Consider the following 23,839-nt stretch of genomic DNA (forward strand, 5'->3'; position numbering starts at 1 on the left):
TATATATATATATATATATATATATATATATATATATATATATATATGACAGAAAATGTAAAATAATAAATAATTTAACAAATTTTTCACAAATTCCTGTACATTCCTACACTAGACAGATTCTGTTAGTTGTCTGTTTTGTTTCTTTTAGTCACTTAGACAACCACACACATGCAGACACACACCCTGCAGCCTTTAGTCTGTCTTAAACTCTTTCAGTTCGTTCACGTTATCTGGCATCCGTCCACGGCACCCATGACTGACCCTCATAATGCTGGCTGGCGCTCTCCTCGCTTTGTTTAGCTTTCCAAGTGGAGTGCAACTGAGGAGAAGTTGTGAAGATGGAGTCGAGATAAAATCTTCAGTATTTTTGGTTGGTGAATAGTTGGAAAAACAAATAAGGGTGTTCTACAAATGTACCTGATTAAAAAAATAGTGGAATTGCATTGTTTTGCGCAAACTGTAATGAAAGTATTTCCCCCTATGTGATATGATTTATTGCTTTTTTTGGCTCAACAACAGTATTATTTGTGTTATACTGATGTGATGCCTATTTTTCCAGCCCGTTGTTGTTGTGGTGTAAACAGAGAAGTTTTGGCAGCCTAGTAGTCTGGCGGTCGGTGGCTTAGGTTCATAGTTTGGGCCACCCCTTGTTAATCAATTTCCAGAAACTTTTATGGAAGGTGTCTCTGTCCCTTTGTTCCTGCTATGATCCTGTCGTGCTCCCCTGGGAGAGTGTGGGTGGTGGGAGCTGCTGTGCTTGCTCAGCTTTAAGTTATTTTATTCACACTTTTAATCGCTGAGTGCTTTATTATTAGGTGCTGGATTCTGCTGGCCAGGGGATCTGCATGAGAAGGTGCAGAATGCATTTAGCGGAATCATATTAATGGCGTCATAAAACAAATCTGTCAGCCATTCTTAACCTTCCTGGCAGAAATGCTTTGCCCAGGGTTGCCCTCTTCTCCAAGCTCTTACAGGTGGCTAAGGAGAGTGCATCTCCATCATCTACTCCACTGTGCGCTAATAGTTTTATTAATTCATTTTCTTCATTTTCCCCCAAGGCACCCTTTGCATAATCATACAGACATTTTTCTGCTAAATTGTATTTGTCAACTGTTTCCTACATTAAAACACTCTTCCCAGAAGCACATTTGTTCAATTACAATGTGCCTGTTATCAACTTCTGCTGTGTTTAACCCAAAATTCTCAGATATATTATTAATTTCCACCTCCTTTGTTTTTGTCTGTTGCTTTATCTCCCTATTTTTAAAATGCAGTGAATGACCAGGCAGCTTGTTTGCCTTGTTTGGCTGTAATTTGCAGAATAAAAAGTTAACATTTTGAACTGAAAGTGGGACCCATCAGTGATGAAACTTCTTTTATTCCAATTTACGTCATACGATTGCGTTTTGTTTAACATGTATTTTAATCACTCAACCTCTTGCTAACAAACCAAAACCCCTTTGTTAGAGATTAGTTCTGTCTAAAATTCACAGAAACTCTGCAGACTGTGAGAAGAGTGGATGGTACTGTCTTGCCTCTTCTCATTATCGTGGGATATCTGACGGCTAAAGTCTCAGTCTGTGCACCTGAGTGAAGGAATCTGGGAGGATCCCCCAGATGTTTCTCTTCCTTTTCCTGTTAAAAAAAGCATGTAAATCCTAAACACATGGGTTTGACATACCATGAGGGAGGAATTGAGGAGATATTTCTGACAGTTTTGGTTTATAGCCTCATTTAAGCTCTCAGTTTAGACACAAGGCATTGTATTTCTGCGGGCTTTTATCTTGTCCACTGAGCCAGAACCCAGTGAGCAGAAATTTGCATTAGTGGGCGATTATGAATACCTGTGACAGATTCTCTCTGCTGGCTCCCTGGGCAGAAATGAATTGGCTTCCTCTGTTGACTTGCACAGGAAGACAGAGACCAAGCAATTAGACTTTAGTGGTTAATGTAGCAGCTTTTGCAGGGAGGGCAAAGAGGTTCAGCCTTCCTGCTGGGCTCATGTCAGCTTCCAGGCACACTCCCCCCTGTACTGTTTGCCTTTTTTTATAAGGATACTGGGAATATGACAAGCTACCTGTCCACTAGCCAGCAGAATTCCTCTGGGGTGAGGGGAGAGTCGCTTTAGAATTGCCTCATGGGAACTGAGGTGACAATACATGACGTAAGTTATTCATAACAGAGAGATGTAGTGCAGCTATCTCTGAACATCATGCATATTCATTGTTTACCATTTTTGGCCCCCACCAGCTCTTGTTATTTGCCGTAATTCAAATGAGCTCTTATTAACGATAACATATTGTGCGTATTGTCTGTTTCCTTGCATCTTGGTGATCCCACTCTGTTCCTATATGATTCTTATGTTCACCCAGCCGTTCACAGGTTGTACTCGTTGATAATAAGCTCTGCAGTGGTGACGCCTAGGGCAGTGGATCACGATGTTGTCTGTGTTACTCAAGGTACACATTTCCCTCATGGCTGCTTGAACCTAGGCCTGATGTGGCAGTAGGTAGACTGCCCCCCAGAGCAAAATACACAGACTATGTTGGTGCTATGACAGGAGCAGTCTGCTGTTTACAGTCCTGCTATTGAAGCCTAAAGGCCTTGGAGCTCTACATTCTGTCTCAGGTTTAACTCAGACATATTGTTTGTACTCTGGACACCCTCAAGCTCTCTGAACCTGGACTGCGCAGCATGTGCTTAACATAGGAGTACATTTCATGTTAGAAATAAACTTACAAGGCAAGCCAAATGACTGTAACTGTTTTAGATGGCACAATAATGACAGAAAATTAACCTGAAATAGAAAGAAAAAAGTTGATGCAAGACGTCTGATGAATAAAAGCACACCATATGTTGGGAGTATTGGCACCTATTCACACTATAATAGATTTTAAGATTTAGCTTGCTATGGGGGACTTTTTATTTTTATTTTTAAATTTCGTCCTTGTCAACCTGCATGTGTGATTCCACCTCACATGCTTCTGATCATTTCAGTTGGAGACAGACTCATTAGGCTGTCAGTAAATGGGTTTAAATGCAGCCGTCCAATTAGCGCTCTGCTGTGAAATGCAGTGGGGTTTGTGCAATGTGCTTAGCACCACTCTTTTACGGAATTATAAGGGATTACTCATTCAGCGTGAGCCATCTTATTTCTACCAGGGGTCTTGACTCTTCTCAGTATCATCACCACGGAGGGGGCAAATGTTGCAAATGCTTCTCCGGTTGCCATATGTGCTTCGTCAGAGAGCGTCGCTGCCTCCAAATCTAAGAGGATTTGATGTGCGAGTTAAAAGACAGCCCATCATGCCTATCCATGTCATGCTTTCTGTTCAGCTGTAAGGCTCTCCGCCAGCACAGTGCTACTGCAAATAGGATTTAAAGATATTAAAACTTGATTTTTTCTTTTAACTTTCAAACCACCAGGAGAAAAATCTGTTGCAAATGGCGATAAATCTGAGGCTTTACAGTACTGTAGTTCTTGGTGTGAGATTTAGGATGTGGTCAAATCCATTAAAGATGTTGTTTTCGGAACAGGTTTGCTGAAATTGGAAAGCTGGTTGAGAGTGCTGCAGTGTGACGGGGTTTGGAGTAAACTGTCATCTGCTGTCTCCTCAGATCTTCCTGGTGTCGGTGTGGCACTGGGAGCTCTTCATGCTGCCTCTCTTTCTGCTTCTGCTCATTGGCTGGAACTACATCCAGCTCTGCACAGAAAAGTACAGCTCCAACCAGGACCTGGTGAGTGATCAGGACCCTTCGGTGTTTAACTGTGCAAATCTGCAAATGCACGCTTTTACAGGTTAATGCATTCAGACTGGATCCAGCATCTCAGTTTCAGACCTGCAGTTAAGTTTGTGACAGATATGGTTAATTAAAAAAATATATATCTAAATATGAACCAAAAGTCCACAGGGGACAATAAAGCTAAATTCTTACATTTTCCAATGGCATTGGTTTTAGAGAACTTTCAATGTTTTTTTTTTAATAACTATTTTTTTTTTCCCTATTATTTTCAATTAAATTCCAGTGTTTCCCCTATCATTATACAAGCGGAGCACCCCGACTCGTTAACAGAACCGAGCGCCCCGCCTACCAGAACGAACTGGGCGCACCCGTCGACACTGGCGTAATGCTAAACTAGTGGCGTGGAATACTGGCACGCTAGCTAAAAAGCTAAAGGCAGCGCATGCTGACCCCCCCGTCGACAAAAATCATGAAAATCATGGACGAGATGAGCGCTTCGCCATGGCTAGTCATCTAGGGGAAACGCTGAATTCAGTTTATTTATATAGCACCAAGTCACAACAGAAGTCATCTCAGGGCACTGAACAGAAACAATTGTTTTTATAAAAACCAACCTTTCATGAACTTCAGGCACTTTGGATTACCTGAATGACCACACCACCATGTTTTGAAACCTGTTTTTCAAACCTTTATGCTTTAGGATGCTTTGTAAAATAACATAAAGCATTTTTATACACATATGTAGGTGTTTTTCTCTTTTATCTTTAGCGTAAAATACCTGTAAACATATTCAAGGATTCAAGGTTCTTTATTTGTTGTACACATCACATGTGGTACATGGGATGGCACGAAATTGTGTACACAGGGTCCCTGTTACATCCAACAAAAGTATTCAAATGTAAAAGAAAAACAGTAATAAGATCTAAGATATGAACTAAGACAAACATTAACAAAAAATGCATTAAGCACTAGTAGTATAAAAACAATATGCTGAACAGCAGCACGAACATGAATCTGTGTGAGCAGATGAGTATGAATGAACACAGCAACATGAAATAAATCAGCAGCAACATGAAATAAATCAGCAGCAACATGATGTGATTTTTCACAGTGATTATTCTGGTTAGAGATTCATAAGTCTAACAGCTTCAGGGTAGAAGCTGTTCCTCAGTCTAGTGGTTCTACACTTAATGCTCCTCAACCTTCTGCTCAAGGGGAGCGGGGCAAAAAGTGTGTGTGCTGGGTGAGTGGGGTCCTTCATGATGCAGGTGGCTCTCTTCCTACATCTGAAGGTGCAGATGTCTGTGATGGTGGGGAGGCTGATTCTGACAGTCTTCTGTGCAGCCTTCACCACTCTCTGCAAAGCTTTTCTTTCTGCAGCTGTGCAGCCTCCATGCCACACGTTGATGCTGGAGCACAGGATGCTCTCCACTGCACACCTGTAGAAGGAGGTGAGGACTGAGCTTCCCAGACCAGCTCGCCTCAGCCGCCTGAGGAAGTAGAGTCTCTGATGAGCTTTCTTGATCAGGCTGGTGGTGTTGTTGCTCCAGCTGAGGTTGTCATTCAGGTTCACACCCAAGTACTTGTAGCTGGAGACCACTTCCACCACAGATCCTCCTATGTTCAGGGGGGTTAAGTGTGTTTGTTCCTTCTGATGTCCACGACGATCTCTTTCGTCTTCTTCACAGTGATGTGAAGGTTACCTATATATATTATATATGTTATATACCTAGTTACACAACTCTTACATTATTTAAAAACATCAAGCAGTAAGAAATTACTCAAATGTTTTCATTTTAAATGTCAGTGTTACTTATAATATGTTTGGAAATATAGGTCTTTGATTTTTTTCCACCACATATATCATTTGCTTTTTTTCTACTCTTTTACACATGAATTTAGCTGTTTTCACACTTCTGACTGCCCCCCAATTTCACCATCTGGTCACCCAGAGGCCAGGCCGGTTCACACACCATCACCACAAATAAAACCTTCAGGTCCAGTCCTTCTTCTTTACGGCTCCTGGCTGAGATGCCGTCTCAGAGAAAAGTCCATGCTCACCCTCATATCCACTGTGGAGACTCTGTCACCCCTTTGTGACCCTTTGGTCGGCAATGTCACAGCTCTGCACCCAGGCAATGTCACAGTGTGCACCACAGTGGGGGCCGGGGATGACTTGATAAAAAGTGATCTAGGCAACAACATCTAAATTAAATGTTTTTTCCTTTCGTCTTTCTGTTTTTCTGTGTGCTTATGTTGTGGAGAAAAGAGATTGCTTTTGTGTGACAGTGCTCTTGCAAGGAAGGCCCTTTTTCACCTCTTCTTTTGTGTGAGGTCACCCCTGTGATGCAGTCTCTATGGAAACAAGCCTCTCTCAATAGGGGTGAATGTGCTCAAAGAAAATTTCATTACTAGGTGTTTGTTAAAAATGCTTCAGTGCCCACATGTCTCGTTCGTTGGAAATCACCTCGTACCCTTTATTTTCTTGCAGGTGAACATGCCCATGGGTGACGACGAAGAGGACGATGAAAAGGTATTTTATCTTATCAGTTTCAAAAAATTTCAAGGTAAAGATTGTGTGTATTTATAAGTTGAATGATATGACTGATGTGTACCTATCTTCTTTAATTTAGGCACTTTACCATGTCATATTATAAATCACTGGTTGGTGGAAGAATGTTTTTAAAATAAACTGTATTTTTTAGCAGAAATGGCTAAGTCAGACATGCAATAACAGAAATATTTTTGCACATTTCAGGTTGTCCAGCCTTTTTCAAAGTAGTGCAATGTTTTTTTTGGTGTGTTAAATATCACTAGACACTGCAGCCTTTTAAAAACTTGTTAATTTTTCATCTAATCTGTGTTGTAAATCTGCTTTTGAGCTATTTTATATTAATTATGTTGTGCATCCTACACTAAATCTCCTTAATACTAAAGAAACATTATTGTCCAAACAAATGCACAAAAAATGACCCTGCTCTAAACTGACACTCGGCCCATCTTGTTTTTAGTGTCTCTTGAAAAACAAAACAGGAACTCTTTAAGTAACCTAAAAACTATACTTCCTGCAGCGCAACACATTCAATTGCACACATCCCACTGTCTTAAGTAAAGTAGGAAAAGTTACCAGGGATGAGCATTATTGTTTTATGGCTATGAAGTGTGGAACTAATACGAAGCCTCCAAGCGGTGACCCTTATTCTGTGTGTCTAGGCCCAGGATTCATATCCATAATGCACTCAATATATTCCTTTGCGATGACCAGAGGCTATTGAAGAGCCAGCTTCTTTTCAGAAAAACAGACACATCCACCAAATCCTGTCTGAAAGTATGGGCTAATTCACAGATAGAACATGCATGATACGTCTGCAAAGACACACTTTGTATTAGAACCGCACACAAGAAGCCGGTGCTTAAACAAATGGCAGCAACAAGGAAAACAAGTGTTTTATGAACGTTAAGTAGAGAAGGATTACTTTTATTGCAGTGATTTTATTATGACGCCTTCACATACCTTGAAACTTCAATACATAAGAGGATTTTATTCCCCTTTTTTTTACATTAATGAAATGGCAGATTCTTTGCTTCATGTTTGCAAACTCAACCTTCGCCTCTTAAAGCTTCTTGAAAGGTTTTCCATGAGCCTTCTAAGCCCTTTCACACTCTCAGAAAATGAAATATCTCCTTTCATTTACTAATTAAGCACTCACCCATGTTTGTTTTAAGCTGTCAGCTTTAATTTAAAGTGGCTTATTTGAAAGTCTTGTTATGGTCTTGCTGTCACTTGAATGTGATATCATTGAGTTAGATCAAACAGTGTAGTTTTACACACCCTATCACAGTCTTCTTTAAAAATATTTGGGGTTAAAGAGTGATCAGTGTTAAATTTGATGACTTCAAAGCCTTGTTATACTCCCCTAGCCTTTCCTCTAGCATGAGAATAAAGGCTTTTCCCTATGAAAAGGTTATGATTACCACAAATATGTTCCTATCCTCCCTCGTCCCACCCCCGAGAACCAAAGTATGTAAACCCAAGACGGAGCAATACGAATGTGCAGGCATGACGTTAAAGAGAGACGAAAGGCGAGGCGGTGTTACAGCAGAATAATACAGAACAGATTTTCTGCCTGTGAACAAATCTGTCCTCAGGGAAGGAGACAGCTTACAGATTATGTGTGGGCAAACTGACTTCCCCTTGGCCTTAGGTATCAATTGAGCAGATAGACAATATTTAATCATAGCATAAAGAAACAGAAAAGCTAAACAAGTCCATAGATCTCCGACAGAAATGAGCAGAGAAGATGAAACAGCTCTTTGTTTGCCCCCCGGCTGGCAGTGCTGGTCTGGGGTTGACTTGTTCACAGAGCTCTGCCCATGGGACTCACCGAGGAGGGGGGTTTGTGGGGGTGCCAGACTGGGCTTCGGGGTTACTCCTTCTCTCACCCAACAGTCCACAGTCACCCCTGGGTCTCCTTGAGCACACCACTCAGACACGCTATCTGCTGTGCGCACTGAGAGATTGTACGACATGTTAAAACCTTACCCCAGTAAAAAAAAATATATATATAGTTTATTTTAACTCAAGAGATAAATTGCCTGGAACACAAGTGCTTTTCATTTAGACCAACGTTCAATCTGAGAAGTCAAATTTGGCACAGTTCATTTCTAATTAAAATTATGTTAAACAAGCTTATTTCTCCCCCCCCCCCCCCCCCCCCTTTGCTAACAGCACACATGTCTGTGGGACTGTTTACCTTTCCACAGGAGATCAAATTGGTTCTCCATTACCGCACCTTTAAAAAGAGGCTTTTCCAGTTTATCTGAGATGAAAATGAGATTTCACTCAGGTTTTCTGATCAGTAGGAACATTTCAGGACTCATTTAAACCATCCCCAGTTTACTCATCCTTTTCCATTAACGATGGATGGTCTTTGTTTGTTTTATCTTACACCACATAATCTCGTTTTACATATTAAAATGAAAAAGAAACAGAATATCATGTTTACTGCAGTAAAGACTCCAGTTTGGTTGTTAAAGCAGTAGAAGATTTCAGGAAACTTAAAGCAGGTGAATAAAGATAATCACAAGAGATTTACCTGGCTATGGATACCTCTGTTTATTTTATGTATTTAAGATGATTTTAGTTCCACTCATGAGCAATTAACTTGCCTACAACAAGACACAAAATGTTCAGATCCCCACTTTAAAAGATCTGAACTATCATTAAAAAATAAAGTTTAACATCTACTTTGCAGACTCGTCTAACATCTGGCATGGAGCAAATGCTACATGTGATGCTGTCCAGTGGAACGATGCATAAACACTGATTTTCCTCCTTCGCCACAATGAGACCACGAGACGTTAATGTGCAAGAGGAAAAGCATATTTGTGATAGTTTCTCCTTTTTTGGACCGTGCTGAGCCTTCAGTGTCTGTCCAGATCAGAGCCCAGTGGGGGAGGTTCTGCTAGTGTGGGAATTGCTCTCTTCCTGTGCCTTTTTCGCGGAGGAGAGTGGGCCCGGCAGTGGGGAGTCTCTCTGTGCTGGCAGACAGCGTGTTCCCAGGGGCGGCCTCATGAAGCTCCGATAAAGGCATTCTGTCTGGGCCATGTCAATGCACACAGGCTGCGGCTTCAGCTGACTTGTAACACAAACATATAGACATCCTCAAGCCTCCTGTTAGGGTCCATTAGAGCTCCCACCCCCCCACCCCCACCCTTCACGCTTCCTCTCCCACTCTTCTCTCTGTCATCATTCCTGTCATTATTTCCTCCTTTTGATGTGAGGCTTCTCAGCTCTCTTTAGCTTGTTTTACTCTTGTTATCTCACACTCCTCTGCCCTGGGAGGCTTCACAGTTGGCGTTATTTCCAAGCTTGATGTGATTGCATTTCTTTCATTTGGACACAAACAGTCCAACCCTCCTCAAAACGGACTCGCCGCTCTGCCAAATTCTTCATTTTATCAGTGTTTCACTTGCAAATGATTCTTAATGTGCATTTGTTTTGACAAGAATCCTGCTTTAAAAATGTGAATAGGAACGTATCTGAGTGGCATTCAAAGCAGACCGTGTTTTTAAAAAAAAAAAAAATTACAGAGAATATTCAGGTTACGTTAGAAAGGCGGACCTCTCGCGTTAGTAAAAACATGCTCCAACTTGCCCTACGCAGGCTGCAGGAACGGATTCTCTCCTCCAACTCGTGAGGCCCCTGCACTTCTCGCCTCATCCGTCTGATTGCAGATGGCCATTTTGTGTACTTTTCATCTACCAGAGAGTCTTGATTGTGCTGCACTTGTGCAACAGCTCCATTGTGCGTGGCTGACAAAAGATGAAATCTCTCAGCCATCCACATAACAGCTTCTGAGCGCTGAGTCTGTCTCATCTTCAAAAGCAAAGTCTGAAGATGTACAGTGTTTGCTCATTATGGGCCATTGAATAGATAAATTACACATGATAACACTGCAGCAATAAACTGGTCTTTGTCTGCCCTTCCCAACAATTGACATACGGTGCACCTCATCAGTATCTGTGCATTTGTCTTTTTTTATTTTTTAGGAGTCTGGAAAAAAGGGTTTGATGGATAAGATACATATGGTGCAGGAAGTGGTTCTGGTGGTCCAGAATGTGTTGGAAGAAATTGCAAACATCGGAGAGCGAATCAAGAAGTACGCTCCATATTTAGTCAGCAATTTGTTTTTATTTGATATTATTGAATATATGTTTTTTCAACTAACTTTAAATTTTCATTTGATGTTAATTTCACTCTTATTTTCTGTTGCAGCATATTCAACTGGTCTGTGCCATTCATGTCATGCTTGGCCTGCCTGGTGCTGTTTGTTGCAGCAACAATGTTGTATTTCATCCCACTAAGATACATTGTGCTGGCATGGGGTAAGTTTTCATGTAAAAGAAAAGCCAAATTAATTGGCCAAATCTTTAATGGAAATCAAATTTTTTGCATGAATGAAAGAGCATTGGATATTCCTGAATGCCACTTACCTCCCACTATTTGCTTCTTGCTTGTTCCTTTAGGCTGTAGTCAGCACATGCTAAAAAATAATATTAAAATAAACTGCTGTAGTATTTGTAAAACCTAACTAGCACAGTAAATTCAGCAGTTTGTCTGGAAATCTGTTCGTAGTGCAATAATTCAAAAACTCTGTATCTACACCTCTGCAAATGCACAGAGATCACACGGTTGCAGAGGTTCACTCTGCCCAGTGTGGGCTGATGCAGCAGAGGCATGACCAAGAGTTTGTGTGAAAACAAAGCCGCGGTAGAGCAGCAAGCTGTATATAATACATGATGTCCTTGGGCAGTCTGTAGGCTCCTGGTCTAGCCTCTCATTATCTGCTGTAGTCATACAGAGCAGTCCATCGTCTCAGTGGTCAGGGAGAAACGCTGCCCTTACCAGAGCTCTCCTCCTCCAGCTGTAAGCCCACAACCACAGAACTTCCACACTGCCTTCAATGCAATCAATACCAAAAAACCTACCATATCAAACAAAAAATGCTCAGTCTGAGACACTCTGCCTCCCCAGTTAACCCCCATCTCTGTGGTTGCAAGGCAAGCCTTTCAAGTTGCTTGCACATATTTAAGTCCTTAGGTTCTTTGTCTGTATGCTAAGGTACACACAGCACTGAACTGTGAATATAATAGTCCCATTACAGGACCCCGGAGATATTCTCTCTGTGGTACGCAGCCATGTGCAAAGTAAATATAGATACACAACACCAGTAGATTCAAGCAAAGAACAGTGAGGAAAAAGTTGTTGGGAATGTTTTTTTTTATTCTACTGAAAGTTACCAACTTTTTCATCCCTTCTTGTTGTATTTATGCTTATTTGGCTTAAATTTATCTTATATTAAACAGATGAAGAAACCGAAGGCTACGAAGAGACTTACACAACTTTTTTTTATTGTTTGAATTGTTCCATATAAAATATAAAACTGCCAAGTAATGTATGAGTTTTAGTTATTTATCAGTTTGTTTGTTTGTTTTTACAGGCATTAACAAATTTACCAAGAAACTGCGCAACCCATATACTATTGACAGTAATGAAATACTGGATTTTCTCGAGAGGGTGCCGTCTGATATTCAAAAGGTAAGGGTCCAATTTTGCATTCAGATAGGGATGGAATTCCCCAAAGATGTCTGCATTATTTGCTGTTCCAGAATTCCCAAGTGTTGCAGAAACATATCCTCTGGCTTTGTTTGATTATTAATGGACTCGCGCCTTTAAAGCAGCCCTGGCCCAATTATTCCTCAGTGGAACTCCATCCACAGTCGCTGCAGTGCCTGAACGAGGAGAGGCTCAGATCTGTCCTCAGCTATGTCTCTGCAGCCTTGTCCGTTATTAGCAATTATTGTGTGTTTGATTGAAGCTGGGTGACACCGGAGCCGGTGATTGGTCGAGTGCCGTCAGAGGGCTCCTGACGTCTCTGGCTGTTGTGTCAGCACAGAAACTCTGATGTGGCCTCAGTCACTTTCAGGGTGGTAGAGTCAATTAATCTATTCGTGAGCCCCAGTCGTCTTGCTGGGTGCCATATGTGATTACATATTAGCCACGGCTGATATGTCATTTGCATTTACATCTCAGAGCTGAGAAGAGCTGTCAGGTTGTTATAAGTGGCGCTGGGTGCTCGCGGTCCTCCGCCTGAGAATTTTGCGCAGCCAGGAAATGAAGTGCCACACAATGCCTTCATCTCACCAGGCAGAATTGAGCAAGGAATCCTGACAGTCTGAATCTGGCACGGCACTCTCACCCCGGCCTGTTTCTCAGCTGCACCCTTGATGTCCTCCTGCAGCAAGCCGCCGCTGACTTCTCTGTGATGTCGGAGGGAGCCTGTGTTGTTTGAGATTTGGCTGACTGAGTTGGCAAAACAAGGTGGTGGATACATTTTGATTCAGAATCCTTTGTATGTCTTTTTTTTTTTTTCCCCCGTTGGGATGCAATGTTTGAGCTTTGAAAAATGACTCGCTTTCAAATCCCATGGAAACAATACTTTTTAGCCTGGTTTAAAAGAGGAACTGCATCTTGAAAATAGCTTGAATCATGAAAAACCAAAACAAAACACCCTTAAGATTCATCATAGGCACGTTTCATTATGTGCTGTGAAAAATAATCTTAACATCATATACACAGGAGATCCAAAACAACACACCACATATTTTGTTTTTGTTGACTTAGAACTTCAATCCTCAGATAGGTGTGGACACAAAATGGCAAAAAAGGGAAAAAATTGACTCCTGTCTTTCTTGCAAATGTGACTTGGCAATTAGTGTCTTTGCACATCTACAAAGTGTGCCTCAAACGGGGACTTCTGACGACAACGTGTCTGTCTTGAAATAAGAAGCATCTGTCAGTTCTGAGGACAGTTTCATGTGCTGATGCAGGAGGCAGCCACTTTGTTCCCACATTCCATCTCCCATTCTAATAATGGAGACCGGCTAATTAGCATAGGAGAGTTCTTACCTTTATTCAACAGATCCACTGTATTGTTTGAGCTCGGCAAGCAAACTTCAAACGCTAGTTTTCAAATTCCAACTCTTCGTGTCAGCTTGCCTTATGATTTTCTCCTTCTCCTTTAGATTATGATGTCACTTTAGGTGGTAATTTTGAAAAAAAAAGAGAATAGTTTAATAATCTCTGGGTGTCAAAAGGAACTTGATTGTACAACGCACACATTCTATATTATTTTTAAAAATGTGAGCAAAACTTGAGTTTAAATATGGACGTGCAGTGTTAGATAAACCTGAAATTGCAAATATGATTTGAATATTCTGATGAAATCACAATAAAACTGTGTTGTGATGATGTTCACAACTCATTCCCTGTGTTTTTACAACCCAAGCAGTCATTTGCAATGTTGATATTGTGATATGACAATACATATTTAATATATTGTGCAGCCTTAATATGTAACAAGCAGAGAATTGTAATTCCCCAGCACATTTCAGATCTTGTTTTAACCTAAAGCAATTTAAGTCACTTCCTCAGAGGTTTGCAGAGTCTTGGAGAAAGTTTCACAGAAACAGATGATATAACTTTTTTAGGGATGCACGGTATTAGATTTCTGGCCGATATCTGATATGCCAATATGTTAAAACTTATTTGGCCGATAACCAATACCGATACCAATATTTTTTCCCCTAGACCTACTTACAGAAACTACATAGCTTTCTCTGCTGTGGAATTAAAATACTACATTATTCTGCGTGGTCTTTGTCAGTTTGACCTGCTACCAGATGCAGATGTCAAAAAGGGGCTGAAAATGATGCAACACTTCAACTTGGATTATGTTTAATGTCAAATGTATTCATGATATTTACTCTAACACAATGATAACACTCGAACAGTCATACAAAACCAGCTCTATATATGTATACTGTATATATATATATATATATATATATAAAGTGACTTTTATATCGGTGAGTTATTTGATGGAATGGCCAATATCCGATATTTAACTTTGTTGCTAATATCGGCTGATACCGATACCATGCCAATAATATTGTGCATCCCTAAACCTTTTCATTACAAAGTTTTCTTTAAGAGACTTAACTTTCAATGTGTGGTTCTGTCTTCAGCCTGTCCCTCACTGGTCTGTCAGGACATCTCAACAGTTGATTTCTGGTTCTAATATTGTGAGTCTGGAGCAGAATGTGGGGAGGGGAGGGGGTACGCTGGTACAGAACCCTTGACTTCTCAAATCCTTCCTCCCTGTGATTAATCCCCTCTGCTCCTGTGTTTAAAAAATGATTCATTACAGGCGAGCCCGCCTCGCTTTCCTCTCTGCACCAGCTCTCCTCGGGGGAGCCATTACCGTGCGCTCCACTGAGCTCGGATTACCTGCCTCTGACCAAACTCCTGTTTGTTTTTACAGGTGCAGTACAGTACGCTGAGAGCAGCCACCGGCCAGAACCAGCCGCGGAAGAAGAAGTGAGCTCTGCAGACACGCAGGATGAAAGGCTGGTCTTTTTGTTTTATGTGGTACGTTGCAGCCCACCTGACAACAATGCTCCAGCGCCAGCCGAACCCGTGACCCTGCATACCCCACCACGCCACCCTAACTGTGCCCCCTGCTGCTGAGAGGGCAACCAGCCACACTCTGCCTTGTGTGTTTGCCACCCCCCCGACAGGGGCTGTGAACTGCAGCAGCTAGGAGGGCAGCACATGGCGCTGTCAATCACCAGCGTGGAGGTAAAGAAAAAAGAACATTGCAAGACTCAGCCTTCGTCTTTGGATGTAATTTAGAAAAGGAATGAAAGGCACCAGCTTGTGCTTACCTTAGACCTCCACTGTTTTGCTTTTTTATTCTTCTTACTTTGGTGTAACTGAGAAATTTGCCTCAAGGTAAAGATAATACAAGCTTACCTGACAAGTGCAATGATTCTCTTGTTTTATTGCTCGTTTTTCCAAAAATAGCTTCATATATTCAAGACAAAATTGCATATTTTGTTACACACATATGAGCAGATTATTATTATTTACTATATTTCATGGTACAAATTCTTTTTATATAACTTATTGCTGCCAGTTTTCTTAATTCTCTCTCACTTAACAAATGCGTATTGGTATATATTTATGTTCTGCATTTTGTATTAATTCCAGCTGCCTGTTCTTTATTTGTATCTGACATTTTACATTAAAATTATGCAAAAAACGTCATGTTTACTTCATCAAATGGAGCGTTTGCAAGAATCCTGAATAAAGAATCTTGATCAGACTGAGTTCTTGTTTTGCTCCCCTCAATAACTGCATCCCACTGAGGATGGATTACACCACTTCTTTACTTGAATACACAGTAAACACATCTGATTACACAACACAGCCATTGAAACTGAGCTCACACACCGGCCACCGCTGTGCCTTGGTTACCAAGCTCACATCAAAGCTGTGTGGCTCCACTGTGCTTCCTAATGCATTCATTGTTGTCTTCTCACAATAACAGGGTCCAGATGAGAGAGAAAATGCTCGTCTCACAGAGAGAGTGCTCTCTCCATCCTCGGCACTTAGTGCTTTGGATTTCCACTAAAATCACCTGGCTTGTCTAATGGTTACACACACATACATACTTCGTTTTTCCACCGTACTTCCCGCAACAGTTTTTCCCAGTGTGAAGGATGTAGTCTGCGAGCTGTCTGGGCTCTTGCACATTTAGTGTCCATATACAAAATAATTACAACTTTTCCTTTTTTAATTACAGAAGAACGGTTAACTTGGGATCAGACAGGTGCTTCAAAGCAGCTACAGAACAAACTGTGTAAATGAGCCAAACCAAGACAAATTATTCCTTATTTTGGCTTTCAGATAGACACGATACTTGAAGTACACATGCTGAAGGTGAAGCTGAATGAAGGAATGGGCCCACAATGGGAGCTTGTTCAAACCGATTGGGGGACTGAGCACCGTGGCTGGGTGACCCCTCTTCAGGAGCAGCGTGCTGGTGAAAGAGCATCTATCTGTGCTTTGTGAAGAGTTTGATTGGCTCAGGGGGACCTAGTGGAGCCCCAGGCTATCTCTTTTGACAGGCTGATAGAGACATCACTGGGATCTCCCAGGAGCTGCCACGAGGGGTCTGTTTCAAAGTGAGAGGGTGTGGAGGTGACCGTGAGCTTCTGAGGAGCCAAATCCCACACACTGGCTGAAACCCTCCAACATTCTTGGCTCCTTTGGGGCTGGAGAGGGGGGGTTGTTGGTTTTGGCTGTGCTGAAAGGGAAAGGGATGGGTCCATGCGGTTCCATGAGAGGTAAAACCAAAGAAGTAAAACTCCCCGGGTACTTGATGAGTAACATTACAAACTAGCTGAGTTCACTGCAAATACCTGAAAATCCATGGGAACTATAGCATAGTAGTACTCAGGTTTTATAGATGGACTGCATAATGTTGTGCATGACATTACGAGAGTTCCCGTGGGACTCCGTTTACCTCCTCGAAGCTGTCAACTCTTTGGAACAGCGACGCTGAAGTTCTGATCTTGGCTGTTGGCTATCATTCATATTCAGTGGGATACTCTGACAGGGCTGCAACAATTGTTGATTTGACTGTTCATGCACCAGCGTGCGCTTATTTTTCCCACACAAACTAAAGCCCATCTTTGGAGTCGTGTAATCATATTTAAGGAATTATTTATCAGTGTATTTTCTCCTGGGACAGTCAGGAATCTCACCAGAGGAAGTCATTGTGCAATATGGTCCCCAAATGTGGTGGGAAAACATCCCTGGATGTTTTACAAGCCCACTAATGAACATTTCAGCCACACAGCAGTTAACATTGTTTGATCATATTTTTTTTTCTCCAGCAGCAGTAGTAGTTGTTGTTGTGCATGGTGTGGCAGTGATGTCTTCATCAGGCTGTCAAAAAGGAAGTGCCTGCAGCTGTGGCAGATCCCCCCGGAGCCTGTCACACTCCTTGTTTCCATGGCAGTCCTTCAGGCAGCACCACAGGCAGGCTGTGTGCAAGGACCCATACAACCTGTTTTTTCAGCAGCCGCTCCTGTGATGTTCAGCCCCGGAGCGGGCGTCAAACCACCAAGTGAAGAGAGAGAGAGAGAACACTGCACTCTTTCTCTCTGTCGCACTTGGCTTTTGCAAGATGCATAGCAAAAAGGAGGAGAGAAAAAAATCCTCATTTAAATAAGCTACTGTTCTCAGCACCTCCTTAGTAATTGCTACATGTGCATTGCTGTTAAGGTTCTCTGACCTCTCCGAGAGACATAAATGCACACAGTAGGACAAAGCTCCTCTCATAGTTGACTTGCAAGTGTTAAAGCTCTTACACAAGCGATGTGCATCTCCTTGTACCACCTGAGAGGGGGGTCATGGAGTTCTGAACTCCCAACTGGTTTAAATTTATGGTTCAAAGGTTGTGGTCTGACCCCAGAAAGAACACTAATGCCAGTAAAGAGCAGGGTTGGTTTAAGGTGATATCTCACTGGGCTGCAACTGTTGGGGACTCGCTAGATCAGGGGTGTCAAACTCACTTACAAAAGGGGGCCACAATTAAAACCTTTTTCAAACTAATCTACATTAGCTCAGATCAGATATTCAACATCTTTTCTTGGTCACAGGTTCCTCAGCAAGAGTTTGATTGCTCTCATTTCATGTTCTCTCTTGTGCTTTCGACATCATAATCAAAGAGTAATGAAAAAATCAAGAGATAGAAGTATTTTACGTTTCACATATCGTCTTGAGGGCCAGATAAGATGTCAACAAGGGCCACATTAGGACCCCGGGCCTGGAGTTTGACACATATGCGTTAGAGAGGCACACGACTGAGAGAAAATACACAATTTTTCGTTTGGAACTGCATCAAATGATGCTTTTGCACCCGTGACAACTCTGAGAGGAATTTTGATTTAACATGTTCAACATCTGTGCAACATGAGGCTGCTTGTAGTCAGTTTGGGGTGAAGAACAAGCAGGTTATTATTTTTTTACCTGTATTTAATGAGACCATAACTTACAGTGTATGCACTCGTATGAGTCTCAATTGCCATGTTATTAAAATTTTTAGTTTTTATGGCCCAGAGGAGTACTACCGTACTTGCCGTTGTACACGTCACACTGCTGTATAAGTCACATCCATACAAATATGTGTAATAAAGTGGGAAAAAACATAAATACATCACACCGCCATATAAGTCACATCTATTATGCGTGACCGCTGACAACCCAGAAACGTGGGCCAGTGTGCCAAAAATCAATTGGCTGCCAAATGCTGGCCGCGGGAGCATGCACTGGAGGACTTTAACAACAATTTAACAAGACTTAAAAACAATTATTTGTTTGCTCGGCAATATAGTAAAGGTGTGTCTCAGTTGAACTTTTACTTAATAAATGCACTTTAATGGTCAAATCAGCTGCATTTCTCCTGGGTGACGCGTTGAAATGCAGCTGATTTGACGTTTGCTCCAGGAGTTCCGGAGTGGGACGAAGGTGGCTTAGTATGGCAAGCCAAGTGTCTGATTAATAGACACTTTTACCTAATAATGAGACACTTAGCTTGCCATATATATCAAGGGCCCTCTAGTGGCTGAAAATGGTAGTGTTCAATATTTTCCTTGTCAAAATGAATGAATCGTCAGATCTCAGCCAAAAATTGGGAAAAAATGTGGGAAAAAACATAAATATGTTGCTTTACTGTATAAGTCACATCCATGCTAATTTATGCAAAAAAAAACACTGCGACTTATACAACAAAATTTACGGTAGCTTTAATGTTAAGAAAAAGCTAAACAAAGTTTTCCCATATAGGCCTACCTGAGCACACCTAGTTGTGAATCTTCAGTCTCTCATGATAATAGCAGGTATAAATCCTAATAATCAGGCCGGATGTTGTCTGTAACAACTTAGAAAAAAACTGTCACTAATAGCTGCTGTTTTCAGTAGCTTCAGTTTCCTAATAATTCATTTTGCTGCCCACAGTACACAGCCATGTTAAGATATGGCAAAAGCCATAATTCTTTATACTGTTAAGAACAGAAGATGGCCTTTAAGAGCTGAAATTAAATCATTGGCCTTTAAAAGCATCTCTCCAAGGGCTAAGCCGCATTAATAAATTCAACTGAATCCGCTTTAATATTATTCAGAGTGCATTAAAACGAAGACAACAGCTGGGATCGTGTCCGGTCTCAGGAGGATTGCTCGGGCCAGAGATGCAAAGCGTGTCTGCGCACAACCTTCCACTCTGGACAGAAGGTGACGCGAGGTCTTCGTGTTACAGGTGCGGTCCTGACAGTCGCTGTTCCCCGATCAGAGGTTGCTTGGTATCGACGCCGGCCGCAGGACGACTACTCACTGCATCAAAAAATACCGTGACACCCCACCAATCAGGGCAGTTACCGCCAGAATCCTGACAGCACTGCTCATGAGAACAACAAGCACAGTCAAGCTATTTAAAGCTTCGTGTTTATCAGGATAGTTTTAGACTCACTTTGTTTTGTTGAAAAATGGAATTGGAGAAGAAGGAAAAAAAAAAAAACAGCTGGCTTTGAAAAAAATGAGAGGAAATAAAGTCTTAAGCTTTCTAACACTTGCTGTTTAAATCAGCGCTCTATAGTTAGCACATGCACATGCGTCAGGAAGCAATACAAAGAATAACCGACCTGCATATTTCATTTTAATTAACAGTGATATAATGCAACGTGACTCTCAGCCTCCTGAGGAAAGAGCACCATATTTTTGTTTGATGAATCTCCTGAAGCCACCGCTATCGTCCCGCCGCTAACCCCCGGGGAATCAGGTATCATTAGAGATATGAACAGATCCGCTTTTTGTCTCGGTGAAAGGAAGTGAAAACATATTTCCTCGGTGACGGCGCATGAGCGAAAGTGAAGGTGTCCAATATTAAAGCAGCTTTCATCAAGGACACAATTAGGACACCTCTGTTTGACACATTCTATAGGTTCTGAATGAATATGGATGCATGGCTGAATAATGTCCTGCAGGGTGAAGCATGCAGCTCTGCAACATTTGAGCTGCCGGTAGTAGCCATTCGATTCAATGGGAATTAAAAATAATGTAATAGTTTTAGCCTGATTTGAAAATTACATGTTTATCTGAGTCATTATGCATGTAAATGCAGCAGAGGCTAGTACACATTCATCTCATACATTTGTAGTTTCAGAGCAGATTTGATTAGCAAGTGCAGCTGAATGTACGTAATTTTCCACACCAAAGGGTCATAGTTCTGTCTGCAAGAGCTGGGGTGTAAAGAGGGTGAAGTGAGGAGACTAATCACAACTATGTCACCCCCCTGAGCACTTTCTCCTCCAAGCTCTGTCACATTATGACACCGTGGAGCCGTGTACAACATAAGCACAGTTAGGCCTATTAACCGCAGTGACTAATTATCAGCTCCTGCAAGGTCTTCAAGCTCCCAGGCAATACATAGCTCTTGTTTCTGATTAAAAGCATAAATGCATTCAGGAAAGAAAAAAAAAAAAAAAGAGAGCGAGAGAGGCTCAATTACAGCGAGGCAGAAAAGATAACAGCCCTGTACCAGAGTAATTAGGCCGGGTGTTTCATCAGAACCGCTTATTCTGTGATGAAGGTTTAAAGAGTCCAGTTGCAGCGAACAGCCACAACTGTGTTTGTTTTATTTATCCGATGATGCACTGTCACCCACCAGGGCCTAATTAGCCCGCGACTGATGCTTTGGAAAGCTTCTCTTTGACAGGAAATGAAAGCTCCACTTGCTTCTGTCCTTTCAGCGACCCGTGGCCTCCGACCGACTTGCGGCACAGACTCGGACAGGGCCACTCTTTCCTTCACGTCTCTTTGGCCATTTGCCCGTCCAAGTCATATCATTTAATTGCATCAGCAGCAACTGAAGAAGTAGACGCAGCGAGGATACTGTGCCAAAAAGTATTTAGGCTAAACACTCACTTCTCTCCAGGACGACTGGATTGTGATGTTCTCACGAGGGAGCCCCACTATAAGGAACGAACCTGATTACGAAGTTGGATTGAGCTCCTGCAGCAGCTTCTAACCGTTTGTCAAAGTAATTTTCCTAATTAACTATGATGTGCTCTGATTAAGATAGTATTTAGCAATTTACATCCTATCAGGCAGCACGTTGCTGAAATTGGCTTCCCTGGATGTGATGCATATGTTTATAGACAAACGAGAGGCATAAGCAGTAGATGATATAGTTAGCTTTGATACGTTCTGAGCAAACTGGTCTTAGATTATTTTTAAAGGCTCACTTAGTGAGCTCATCTTCTCCTTTCAGTCTTAATAACAACCGTCCTCAAAACTACTGTAATAGGAGCCCTTCACACCTTCCTCCCTTTCTCCTGGAGAACAACACTGAGCTTTTTATAATCCCTGAATTACTACACACACATGCACACACACAGAAAGACAGAGTTTATTAGTTTCAATAGACAAATGAAAAAGAATGTCCGTGGTCATTTAAGCGAGCAGCAAGAGACCAATTAGCGAGCATCTCTATTCAATTTCTCTGCATCTCTACTTAGGAGAGAGAGCAAAGTCTGGGAGGAGGAGTCTGAGCCACGCAGACAGGAAGAGAGGCAAAAACAAAGCCATCATCTCCCAGTGCCCACCCCTCCATCCTCTCCCCTCTTTCCTCCGCAGCTCCAATTACTGCTCCTCTCCCTGCCATCAGTATGCAGCAGGACCGCTCCTCTCCTCCACTCGCCCCAGGCCATTGAATACGTTACCCCCGCTATGGGGCTCAGGGCTCAGGGGCACGGTGCCCCCTAACCCCCTGGATAATTTGGGATTCCTGCTCCTGCCTTGGAGAGCTGAAAACAAATAAAACACCCAGAAAAATAAAGAAATAAGGTTGTCTCACGAATATCCAGAGATCTACTGATTTATTGATTTGTTCATTCCCCCACTTATTATTATGATTTGTAAACCGTTACTGATCCACAGCAGCCACCCACCTCCATCCTAAACCTGCACCAGGGGATGGGGACGCTCTCCTGTCGGTAAAAACAGGTTCTGAGCGAGCGACGTTTATTAAATAACAGCTTGAAAAGTTGATTCTTGGTCTTTTACTAGAAATGTTCTCGTCCAAAACATGCTAGCACAATTTTATGGTGTCTTTTATTTAGCAGACATTAAACTGTTTTTATTACATGGAGATAAACAGCTAACAATTTGTAGTTTTTTATTAAAACGAAACAAAAACATTTTGTTAATTCGAGGGACACAGATATTTTACAAGATAAACGTGAGCCTGATGAGAATCAAGTCTAACTACACTGCCTTTGGCGTAGATTTCTCTTCTATCTCTCTGTCTTTGTCAAGAGTTGGAGGTTTCAGTTTGATCAAAGCTTTCTTAAACCTTAAATCACAGAAACCCATAGATACCATAATATCCAAGGGATTAGTTTCACTTTCTTTTAAATGTAATTTTCAACAACAAATTCTGGATTTGTAAATAGTTTTCTCAACAAAATTAAAAAAGACTAGCCTTTTCAACCAATTCAAGCTGCCAAGTATCACCCCTTAAATAACAAATATCTTACCTGTTGTAGATGGTTGTTTGGATGACCTCAGTTTGAGAGTGTGTTGGATTAATGAGCTAACAGCTAGTCAGAGTGAAGCTAAGACCAAAGTACATGCATTTCTATTAAAATAACACTCATCTGAAAAATGTTTTATTAGCTGGTCAGTCCAATCAGAAATCAATTCTATTTCCACAGAATGAGGTTGTTCAAACACTTTCTACAACATGTAAGATACTACTGTACTTGCCGCCGTACCCGTCACACCGCCGTATAAGTCACATCAGTCCAAATAAGTCTAATAAAGTGGAAAAAACATAAATAAGTCACTTTGCCGTTTAAGTCGTATCTATTATGCGTCACCGCTGACCACCCAGAAACGTGGGCCGCTGTTGTGCCAAAAATCGATTGGATGCCAAATGGTGGCCGCGGGAGTGTGCACGGGAGGACTTTAACAAGAATTTAACAAGATTAACACTTAAAAACAATTATTTGTTTGCTCGACATTATAGTAAAGGTGTGTCTCAGTTGAGCGTTTCCTTAATAAATGCACTTTGATGGTCAAATCAGCTTCATTTCACCTGGGCGGCGCGGTGAAATGAAGCTGATTTGACGTTTGCTCCAGGAGTTCCGGAGCGAGACGAAGGTGGCTTAGTATGGCAAGCCAAGCGTCTCATTAATAGCCACTTTTACCTATTAATGAGTCACTTGGCTTGCCATATTAGTCGAGGGCCCTCTAGATGCTGAAAATGCTAGTGTGCAATATTTTCCATGTCAGAATGAATGAAATCGACAGATTGGATTATAAATGTGAGAAAAAAACATATCTTAGTCGCTTTGGTGTATAAGTTGCAGGACTTGCAAATTTATGCAAAAACGTGCAAATTATACAGCGAAACATACAGTAATTGTTCATCAGCTTTCTCTAGAATCCCACATCAAAGATCTAAACCTTCCCTGTTGGTTTGAATGAACACCAAAGAGATGCAGTTCTAACTTTAGACAGCAGCACTTAAAGTAGAACAAAAAACTTTGCTGTGACTCTGTATTTGTAAAATAGCCCCGTTGTGTGAGCGACCGACCGATGTTGACAATCACCCACGCTGTA

General features: G+C 41.7%; 1 protein-coding gene across 1 annotated transcript in view; it reads left to right on the forward strand.

The window, feature by feature from the left end:
* Positions 1–14,957, forward strand: part of mctp2a (multiple C2 domains, transmembrane 2a) — a 31,921-nt gene extending 16,964 nt beyond the window's left edge. The window contains exons 17-22 of the mRNA XM_037682878.1: positions 3,622–3,741; positions 6,239–6,280; positions 10,300–10,409; positions 10,526–10,635; positions 11,751–11,848; positions 14,634–14,957. Of these exons, the coding sequence (XP_037538806.1) occupies positions 3,622–3,741; positions 6,239–6,280; positions 10,300–10,409; positions 10,526–10,635; positions 11,751–11,848; positions 14,634–14,693 (540 nt within the window). The 3' untranslated portion in view covers positions 14,694–14,957. The remainder of the gene's footprint in view (positions 1–3,621; positions 3,742–6,238; positions 6,281–10,299; positions 10,410–10,525; positions 10,636–11,750; positions 11,849–14,633) is intronic.
* Positions 14,958–23,839: the final 8,882 nt, after the last annotated feature.

This window comes from Nematolebias whitei, chromosome 10, assembly GCF_014905685.2.
Source record: "Nematolebias whitei isolate Nwh7 chromosome 10, NemWhi1, whole genome shotgun sequence".
In the NCBI taxonomy this organism is placed as follows: Eukaryota; Metazoa; Chordata; class Actinopteri; order Cyprinodontiformes; family Rivulidae; genus Nematolebias; species Nematolebias whitei.